General features: G+C 27.4%; 1 protein-coding gene across 1 annotated transcript; it reads right to left on the reverse strand.

Moving 5' to 3' along the window:
• Positions 1-7,481: 7,481 nt before the first annotated feature.
• Positions 7,482-10,524, reverse strand: LOC101254720 (abscisic acid 8'-hydroxylase 3). Its single transcript, XM_004245970.5, has 7 exons — positions 10,077-10,524; positions 9,664-9,982; positions 9,153-9,539; positions 8,908-9,064; positions 8,571-8,677; positions 8,357-8,475; positions 7,482-8,074 (listed from the first exon to the last, which is right to left on the reverse strand). Exons 1-7 carry the CDS (start codon positions 10,274-10,276, stop codon positions 7,978-7,980), a joined length of 1,386 nt encoding a protein of 461 aa, XP_004246018.2. The 5' UTR covers positions 10,277-10,524; the 3' UTR covers positions 7,482-7,977.
• Between the last annotated feature and the right edge of the window lie 222 nt (positions 10,525-10,746).

Raw genomic sequence — 10,746 nt, forward strand, 5'->3', positions numbered from 1 at the left:
GTCCACGTGGCACATATATGTTTTTTCTAAATTTTAATGTCGTTACAAAAATTTCGATCAAAATTCAGATATATTGCAGACTTTTTTCCCCAAGTTAAATATTGCTTTCACTTAATGCAGTAACATTTTATTAGCAAAACAAGCTGAAAAATTTAGGATAATTTGAATTTTAAATTTCTACTCCATTAGGTTTTGTTTAATTGTTGAGATATTACAGATTTTTTAAAATCATGAATTATATATTAAAAAAAAATTGTTGTAAGTTGACTATTTAAAACTTTGTGTTGCTCCACCATCTTTTTTTCTTAATAAAGAAACAACAAAATAGAAAAATCATATTGTATTTATAGGTGTCCAAAATATTATATTTTTTATTAAATCTTTGTTGAATGCCTTGAATCGGACCCGTTACAACAGAAAGGACATAACTTAGCACTATATATAGACGCTATAGCAAATCCTATTCTGTATTCTGTTTTTGCCTCTCCATAATAAAACTGCTCCCTCTCTTCCCCGTGGACGTAGCCAATTTATTGGTGAATCACGTAAATCTGTTGTCTTGTTTTTCGCATTTATATTTTCTCGAATTATCTCGAATTACGCACAACAAATCTTAAATATTCTTAACGTAATTTCTGATTTGATCGCGGAGGGATTCAAAAGAAAAAGATACTAGCTCTGCCCACAGAGTGATAATTGGTAGAATTAAATTTCTGTTGAAACAATGACTCAACCATACTATATATTTAACTTTATAAGACAGTGTATAGATAGTTGCAACATATATATATATATATAGGGACCATAATCTTTATTGCTACTTCATTAATTTTTTCTCTTTACCAAAAATTTGATGAAAATTCAGAAGCCTTTGTTCCAACCAAATGCTAACTAGTTCTTCTAATTCTATCTATCTGTCACATTATTAATTGATATCACATGCATCATATTTATGTCAAACTGAAATACACAGAGATTGAAACTTGGTTCCTCCTGCCTTGTCTATCAACAAATATAATTGCCACAACTCTACGTATCGTATCAGAATCAAATTCAAGATTTAAGTTTCGTAGATTTAATATTTAAAGTTCATAACATTAAATATGTTGGAATTTTAGTTTAATGGACTTTTACACAGAGTTTAATATTTAAATTAAAAATATTAGATTCAGATGAACTCGGTTCGAGTAGATGCATGGGACATAGACAAGTGCATACGTGTTAGGCTGGCAATTGGTTGGACTGAAGAAAAAAAAACTTTGCTCCCTTTTGGTTGTTTGGTGACAAGTTATTAAACCTAGATGTAGTCAATATTATGTTTTATGTTTGACTTTTTTTTTTTTTTAATTATTTTGATAAGATTTTGTACTTCAATTTTGGGTTCCAAATTCATAAATGTTAGACTTTTGATATATAGATTTTTAGAGAAAAAGGGCCAAAATAATACCTATTGGAAATAGAATAAATTTGTCGTTCGATTCATTATATTATTGACACAAAAATATTATCATGATAATTCGACTATCTCAAAATATTTTCTGTTTAAGATAGAATAAATTTCTCATTTGATTCGTTTTTTTTTTTTGGGGAACAATTATGTTGTCACCATAAGCCAATTAGCTCAAAAATGTTCCTTGCTAACGGTTACTTTAAGACAGAGAAAAAAAAAAAGTTTTAAAATCGAACTTTTTGTGTCTGTTTAAACTATTAGGTACATGTTCTTACTTGCAAAGATTTGAGCAATAATTTAAACTGTTTAAATGCTGTTACCATTTGTGTCTAATCAAATTTTATTTTTTTTGAAAAAGACATTTTTTTTAGTTGTAATGTTATATAGAACTGTAATAAAAAGAAAAAATAATTTTATTGGACACTCAAAAGTTATAAAAATAAGCAAAAAATGCATAAGTAATCCTAGCTCAACCTATTTCCGAAATCTCAAAGTCACACTTATATTATACTAAGGTTCTATTACCTCTGAACTTATTTTATAAGTTATTTTCTACCCTTTTTGACTTACGTATAAGTGTGTCTCTGAAATTTTGGGCATAAATTGAGGGAGTACTTGTACATTTTCCCTAAAAATAATTATTGCAAAATTTTGTAGGTAAGAATTGCACAATTGGACTATAGCTTGCATTTTAACCAATTTTAATCCGTTCAAATTTAATTCAATCTGCCTGTTTGATATCGATGCTTACATGCATAAGAAAGTTAAAAGTTTTAAGTTATATACTTTAGTTTTACATATAATTTATTTTTCGTTTAATCAAAAATATGATAAAGAAGGATCATCTAGCACCGTCCTTATTAATTTTATTACCGTCCTTATTAATTTTATTATCACCCTCCAATTATATTTAAACAACAAAAAAAAAGCTCAATTGTATATTTTGTTATGAGTCCAAAAACTACTCCTTTTATTTTTTATTTTTGGTTGCAAAATTTTTATATTCATATGTCTAATCTAATGAAGAAACATTAACAAAGAAAAGGTATCTTTATTCTGAATGCAACATGATCAAATGAGACAAAAACACTACATATAAGAATAAAAAATACATATTAGGTTTTTATGAAAGATAATTAGTGGTTAAATAATGAAGATTAGTGATTGATAGTGAAGATTAACAATGATGAAAGAATAGTTTTCTTTTAAGATTAGTAGTGACGTTAAGTTGACAAAAGAAAAAAAAAGGTTTTTATTAAGAAATAACTAAACCTGGAAAATTAATTAAATGACCTAAGCATTCTTGAAGACTTAATTATTTTCTTTAGTTAATTAATTGTCATTGACATTTTATTATGATATTATTGACAATCTTGATTATGTATCTTGATTATGTAACCCATGTGGAGTTTTTCATTTAATTACACAAAGGAAATTAAGATTAATTTTTAAGAATTTTCTAAAAACTCATTAAAGGACGTGTGTTAATAAACTAGTAGTCCAATATTACCTACCAAAGGTGTCAAGAAATTACTCTTACTACGTTATAAACTAGTAGATTAATGTATTGATATATCGAGATCGCACTACTATTTCTATTGTCAATCACTTTATTTTGAGTTCGGAGTCAAAAAATTCACAAAATTAATTATATAACTAAAAGGGTAACTTTCTGATAGAAAATTTGATATCATCATCGTTGGACGACTATATTTTGAATTAAATCTTTTTCATATTTAACCTAAACTATTAACATAGGATTTTTTTTTTAATAAATGACATATTTAAGATTACTTATTATTAGTTATAACAGGAGTATCTAAGTTTCAATATGTTAAAAATATGTCAAATATTTTTCATTTTGCATTATTCAGAGACAAATTTAACCTTTTACCCTAAAAACTAAAAGGTTATAAAGCAGACAATTTCAAATATATTCTTGTCATGGATGTCTAAAAAGGAAAAAAGGAACTCAATAAAGTGAAAAATATGAAATTTATGCAGCCATTGTATTTTTATTTTTAATTTTAATTTTTGTAAGAAATATTTCCATTTTCCATTTTTAAGTTGCAAAATCATGCTTCAAAAATGACATAAAATTACAAAATGCAGTCCATTTGAGTGACTATACTGTAATCTGCATGGCATGCAACATGAGTGATCACATCTCCAATGCAGACAAAAATAATTTTATCACAAAAAATAATAATTAATATGATATGTTTATTAAAGAGAAGAAAATTAATTAATACGTCAATCAAGAAGATTAATGAATGATGAAAGTACTGGTTTATATCAAACAATAAGTATTCCTCTGTCTCAAATCATCTGTCGTGATTATTTTTTATACTATATATAAAAAATATTTATTCCGCTCATCTTTATTTGTTAAGTATTGATTTGACATATCTTTTAAGGATATTTTTTAACCCTTTTCCCTAGTTAATTAAGTGGTTTGGATATAAATTAATTATATATTTCTTGATTTTTTAAAATAGAAAAGTAAAAGTTACTACAATAAAAATAACTTTTAGCAACATTAAATATTGACATTATTAAAGAGTGCTAAAGTCTTTATCGACATTAGTTAAGTGTCATTAGAACTAATGTCGCTAAAGACTTTAGCGACATATACGAAGAATATTAATTGCCGCTAAAAGTACATATTTAGCGGTAACTAATTCTTAAGTGCCACTAATAATCATTTTTGAGGAGTGAATGAACATTTATTTTATATTATAAGTAAAAATAGACAATATTTATTATAAGGGTTCCAAAATTGAGTTGTTTGCAGTCTTAAAAAGAGTAACCATACGTGCATAAAATGTAATAATTCCCTTTTAGATTTCTAAAATATTAAATAATTTAAAAATAATTTTTAAAAAATACGATACCTAATTTGAGACGGGAGGAAAGGAGTAGTAATTTTGATTTTTTGGCGTTGACAAATTAATAGATAAAGATTAGTTTTTTATACTAAAAAGAGATTAAATTAATGATGATTGAATTAGGACACTTGGAATATTAGGAATTGAACACTTCATTCATCTCTTTTATTATTTTCTTTATAAAAATAAAATTGCCGTTGACATTTCCATAATGATTGACAATCTTGATGGTGAAACCATGTTTTAAAAAAAATATATATATTCAAGAAAATTAGGATTAATCTTTAATTAGGAATTTTCATTATAAAAAACCAAGATGGATGCGTGTACAGCTCTTTGCTTACACCCTATAAAAAAGTGTTTAATAGATTATTCTTAATACGATATAAATCATTTTTTTTAAAAAAAAAAGAAAAACATATGATATTAATTTGAATTAGCTAAAAAGTTGGTCAAATTAATTTTTTAAATATTTTTGGCTTAATTATTAGCTTAATATATTAATGTAAGTGTTTATCGACTAGCTAGATATAGTGTTAATGTGTTGTATATTTGGACTTGGTTATAAGCAAATCGATATTAGATTTTTCAATTTTCTTTAAAAATAATTCTTCAATTTAAATTTCGTAAAACTTTATTTTTTTCAGGAATAGTTAGAAAATAATTATAAAAATTTAATATGAGAAAAATTATGAACTCATGATTTTCCGGCTTTAATTCCAAACAATGGATATAAAAGGAGGAGACAAGTTTTCCTTACGTTAATAAAAAAATAATTAAATGGCCCAAAAGTCAGCCACAATAATGTTTAAGCGATTATTAATTCATCAAAAGTCAAAAGAAATAAATATAATGGTGATGAATAATGCCACGTGCAAACCACACAAAACCTACTTCTATAATATCTCTGGGGTTTGTATTATTTATTCTCATTCGACGAAGATTTGTAGCGTAAATTGTGATGGAATGATTAGAATTTTTGTGTTTTTAATCGTAAATTGAAAATGAAAAAATCTTATATTAGTAGTGCGACCTTTAAGAATCTTACAATGTGTGAGTTCAACTTCAGTCGAACTCTAATATAATACCAAGTACCAAGCGAGAAACTCTAATAAAATAAGCCTTCATCTTTTTGCCTCATGTTTGATACTCAATTTAGATCCTCACTATTCTAAATTCACATTATATAAAATTTATTAAACTATTAAAATTTTCTTCATTTTAAAAATTCGAATTCAAGATAACCTAACTCAACAATTCTTAGGGGTGATAGGTTTGTATATAAACCCTTATTATGTAGTTAAAGAAACATTTAGAAATTATAGAGGATTTAATAGATTAATAATGTACTTATGAAAGTCCTGTATAAATTAATCAGTGGGACAAATTAAAGATTTAAGTCATGTATAGCATAAAGCTCGTTAAAAATGCATCTAGGTCAAACAAATGGGGCACTCATATAATAAGATTGATTTGAAAATTATAGAGGACATTGTGTGTATAAATTGTATTTATTAATTTCCATTCAACAAATTCAAGTAATGCTTAGTGCAAACGCTTTTATATACTCAATGAAATATAGTCTTTTTATTTCATATTAATTGAATTTTTAAATTTTTTTCATTGTTTAAAATAGATACTTCTTTCGTTTGATATTATTTGTCATAGTTTCTATTTTAGAGTCAAACTATATAAACTTTGACTAGCATTTTAAGATGTATTTTTTCATCATATTAACATGCAAAAAATTGCAATTTATAGTACTTTTCATATAGTTTTAGAATATCTATTTTTGTTTAAAATGTCAAATTAATGTGATCTAATTTAACTTTGAAAATTAGTTAAATTGACTTTTGAAAAGCACAACATGATAAATAATTCGAGACGGAGGGAGTAATTTGTTCGAAGTTCAAAACGGGTGTTTGAATTTTTTTTCTCCATATTTATACTTTATTCGTTAAAATTTTATATTTTCTAAGAGACTACTTCACCGTTTATATTTATCAAATTCATTAGTTTTTATCAAATATATTTACCAGCTAAATTGACCAATAAATTTTAGTCATAGGAATGACAAATGAGAAATGCAAGTTCAACATGAGAAATTGTACGTACTATGAGGAAAGATTATATTAAAGACTAATACATCCTAAATAATTACGTTTAGTTTTAATTTTTTATTAAATAAAGCTTGTGTTTTTTCATAAAATTGTGTAAAAAATTGAGACAATTTTAATAGTTTTACAATTTATGAGATTTTTATTATTATGAGAAAAACATACTTAACATAAAAAGTTCAAAAAAAGTTTACTTTTTAAGAGTCTATTTACTTTTTAAGAGTCTATTGAATATGTGATTTTATAAACTTATGCTTATTTAGTAAGATTATATAAATAATTGAAATAATTTTACAACTTAAGAAGAGATTCTTATATTTATGAGAAATCAAAAAAATTATAACTTGGATTAGAAATAGTTCTAATTGATATTCATGTTCAAAACACAACTCCATTTCCTCAAATGTTATTTAACTTAAAAATAAATTTTATAGCCAAACGGAACACTTAATTTTTCTCATCATGAATCAAGCATGTGGAGGCTTTTAACCCTTCTTAATATATCTCAAAAATCATTAATAGAAAAATATCATCTTTGTAAATGACAAAAAAAAAATGCTAACAGTTGACAGTACTGAACTTGTGTAAGTAACTAACAACTTATATATAACTTTCATGAAACATAACCAATTGACAGAGATTTGTTAATTCCTTTCACAAATATCCCATGAAAAATAGAACCAAAAAAAAAAAAACACTTCTATTTTCTTTTAAAATAATTTTATTAACTTTTTTAATAACTTGCAGCTCAAAAATATACACGTAGTACATTCATATTACTTTAGCTTCTATTCAATATTTTAAGTGATAAATTTATTAATATTATTGAAACATACACAATCTAAATTGAAATGTATGAAATATTCATATATTTCGTAAATTAAATGATCGAACGATTCAAATCGATAATTTTTATATGTTAAAGGGGAAGAGGGGCGGCAATTGGCAGAAAGAGGGATAAGAACGAATGTATAAATCTAATAATAACTGAATGAATCTCAGAGCAAACTAAATAAGCAACAAAAATAAATAATATTGTCAACTATATATTATGTTTGCTTGCAAGAAAAATGAAAATCAGATTTTTCATTAATTGCCTTGCGGACTTTATACATGCCACAAATAAATTCTAAAAAAATTACATAGCAAGAAAAAATAGAAAAAAAAAACAAAAAAAAAAATCCCTATGTTTACATTAACTCCTTTCTTTTCTTAAGTTAGATAAATTAATATATATATACAAAATTTTCTTTTTCTTTGTGATTGAATTTCTCATCTCTTTTTTTTCTTTAGTATTCGAAAAATCTCTGAAGGTCAGTAACACATCGTTTTTGAATTTATTCATATGTTTCTGGATCCTTCTTAGCTTTCCTCATGAAGAAGGAAATTTTGTTTTTCATATATTTTCCTCCAAGTTGTGAGGGAAAATCTTTAGATGATGGAATTGAAGAGATATTCTCACAATTCAATGTTTTTTTTTTTTTTTAATTTTATTTTTATTTTGTGTTATTTTAATATTTTATTATGATGTCTTGTGGGAGAGCATAATGGGCAGGCCATTTTGGGGAAGAGCAAAGGGTCCATACTGAATTCCATTTTGTGGGCCCATCATAGACCACCTGCCAAACATAGAGAAAATGGAACAAAATATTATGAGATGAGTAACACTAAAACATTTCTATTTTTAGGAACTTCAATTTTAGTAATAATTATAACAATATATTCTTAATTTCTTTTTACCTCATCTTTTGAAAAAGAAAAGAAATTTATAAGTTCTATCAATCAGGAGCGAAGCTAGAATGAGAATCACCAATTTAATCAGACTATTTAAAGATTATCTTAAAATATCTATTAAAAATTCAAAACTTATAAACTTTAAATATTGACGAATTATTGCTAACCTGTACTTTGTGGTCAGATGATGTACAAGGATCAAAATCTCCAGCTTGGCTAACTCATTGCCTGGACATGAGTGGGTCCCATTGCCAAATGGCATGAAAGTATTGGGTTTTGGAGTAACCTGGCACCATCACATAAAAATAAAAGATTTTTCTCAGTATCCATGGATATTGTAAAAAAATGTTAATTAATTACTAAAATTTTTCTAATATTTACCTCAAATCTTGAAGGATCAAACTTCTCAGGTTCAGAAAAATTATCAGGGCTATGGTGAATGTTTCTAAACAATGGTAATACTTTCCATCCTTTAGGTATTAGATATCCTGAAATAAATCACGAAGATAATTTCGTCATATCGAGTATTTAAACTTTGACCTAATTATATTGACTCAGATAATTTAAGATTGGGTAACACACGCGATATCAAATAAATTTTGTTGTCCATATGGCTCGTAAATTTAAGGGGTTTTCGATGTATTGAGTTGATAAAAATTTATCAAAACTATATAATAAAATTTATGACTCAATGAAAATATAAAGTGTCAAAGCTGACCTCCAAACTCAACATCCTCAACAGCTTCTCTGAATGTAAAAGATAAGATTGAAGCAGCTCTAAGTGTCTCTTGGATCACTCTTGTAGTCATAGGCATTTTCTTTGTATGTGCCCAACTCAACACTTCTCCTTCTCTCATTATCCCCTCTTGCTCTTCCTACAAACACAAAAAAAAACGAAAAAAAGACTCGAGTTAGAATCTATAGAGTTCAAATCCTGAATCTGTTTACGAGGAAAATGCTTACTGTGACAGCTTGTAGGACACTAGGATTTTCACCAAGGTACTTAAGGATCCATGTAAGGACACTAGCTGTAGTGTCTCTAGCAGCAAATATAACACCAATTATGTTATCTGCAATTTGTTCATCTGTAAGATCTTCTTGATCTCCCATAAAGGATCCTAACAAATCTGCATGATTTTGATTTGTTTCCCTCCTAACTGATATGATTTTAGCCAACATCTTTGCTAGCTCCTTTCGTGCTTTCATTGATTTGTGAAAAAGTGTTCCTGGGAGATTGATTGGCATCGAATTGTACCCTGTTTCGAGCACGTAATAGCACCTCTTTAGATCCTCCCTGTACAGCATTTCATCTTTGCCAAATATCGAAAGCAATGCAACGTTGTATGTGTACTGCAAAAATGTTGCCAAATTGAGAACAGCACGAAAACAGGGGGAAAACAGAGGAAAAAAACAGGGGACTCTGTTTTCCCCTGTTTTTTTTTTTTGGGCAAGAAAACATGATTATAAAACATACTGTTTTCATTTCTTGGTAAGTATTGATTAATCTTCCTTGCATAGATTGAAGTGATGTTATCGCGATCGATTCGATGTCTGGTACGATGTTTTTGATGGCTTCGGGTTTGAATGCTCGAAGAACTAGCTTTCTTAGCTTAGCATGATATTCTCCTTGATGAAAAAAAATGGCTTGTTTCCCTAACATCCTCTCTTTACTAGCAGGGAATGTAGGCTTAAAAAGATGAGCTTTAGTGACCAAAACAAGTTTTGCTGCTTCTGGGCTTGATATCATCACACATGGACATCCCAATATGTGAGTCTTGAAAATTGAACCATACCTGTTTTTTCCAACAAAAAAGAACACAACCATTGCTCATTAGCAACTCAAAATCAAGAATACCAAGAAGAAAATCAAGAAAATTGAGTACTAACTTCTTGACTTTTGAAGCAAAGAAGAAACTTGGGTTTTGTGAGTAAAGCTGAAAAGTTTCACCAATATAAGGCCAACCCAAAGAACCAGGAGGAAGAGGTAACTTCTTAACACCACAATCAAAGAGCTTAAACACAGAATGAAGAAGTAGAATTGAGCAAGAAATGAAAGAAAACAAGCAAAACATAGACACAAACTCCATATCTCTTTTTTTTTTTTTACCAAAAACACCAAAAATGTTTAACACAACTTGTGAAAAAGATGAAACCTATGATACTGTAATGAATCCCAGTGTATGTATATATAGGTAAATACATGGGGGTAGGGGGGGTGGGGGGGTTGTTTATATTTACAGCTCAAATCCCACACACGGAATCTCCACCTCCAGCTCATGCTATTTTAAACTAAACGGAAGATGAAGAAAAAAGAGACAAAAATAAAAAATGAAACAGAAGAGAAAGAGAAAATGGAAAAGTAAAATATCAAACGACAAACAGGAGAAAAATAGAGAGTTTGTGACACGTGTCACTCTATTATGTTGAGAACATGTGAGAGAAGACGGCAATTTCAAAATTTTTATTAAGAGTACGTGAACTCTTGGTCACCCAAGGCCAAGTCGTGTCAGATGATTTATCGAAAATAATTTTTTTATAGAAAAAATATGCTAATAAA

The sequence above is a fragment of the Solanum lycopersicum genome, chromosome 8 (genome assembly GCF_036512215.1).
Source record: "Solanum lycopersicum chromosome 8, SLM_r2.1".
In the NCBI taxonomy this organism is placed as follows: Eukaryota; Viridiplantae; Streptophyta; class Magnoliopsida; order Solanales; family Solanaceae; genus Solanum; species Solanum lycopersicum.

Excerpts from the sequence above, each read along its gene's own strand:
- LOC101254720 (XM_004245970.5), bottom strand. The coding sequence starts at position 10,276 with ATGGAGTTTGTGTCTATGTTTTGCTTGTTTTCTTTCATTTCTTGCTCA. Across the intron at positions 9,983-10,076 it reads TTTGCTTCAAAAGTCAAGAA|GTATGGTTCAATTTTCAAGA; the intron begins GTTAGTACTCAA and ends TGGAAAAAACAG. Across the intron at positions 8,075-8,356 it reads CATCTGACCACAAAGTACAG|GTGGTCTATGATGGGCCCAC; the intron begins GTTAGCAATAAT and ends TATGTTTGGCAG.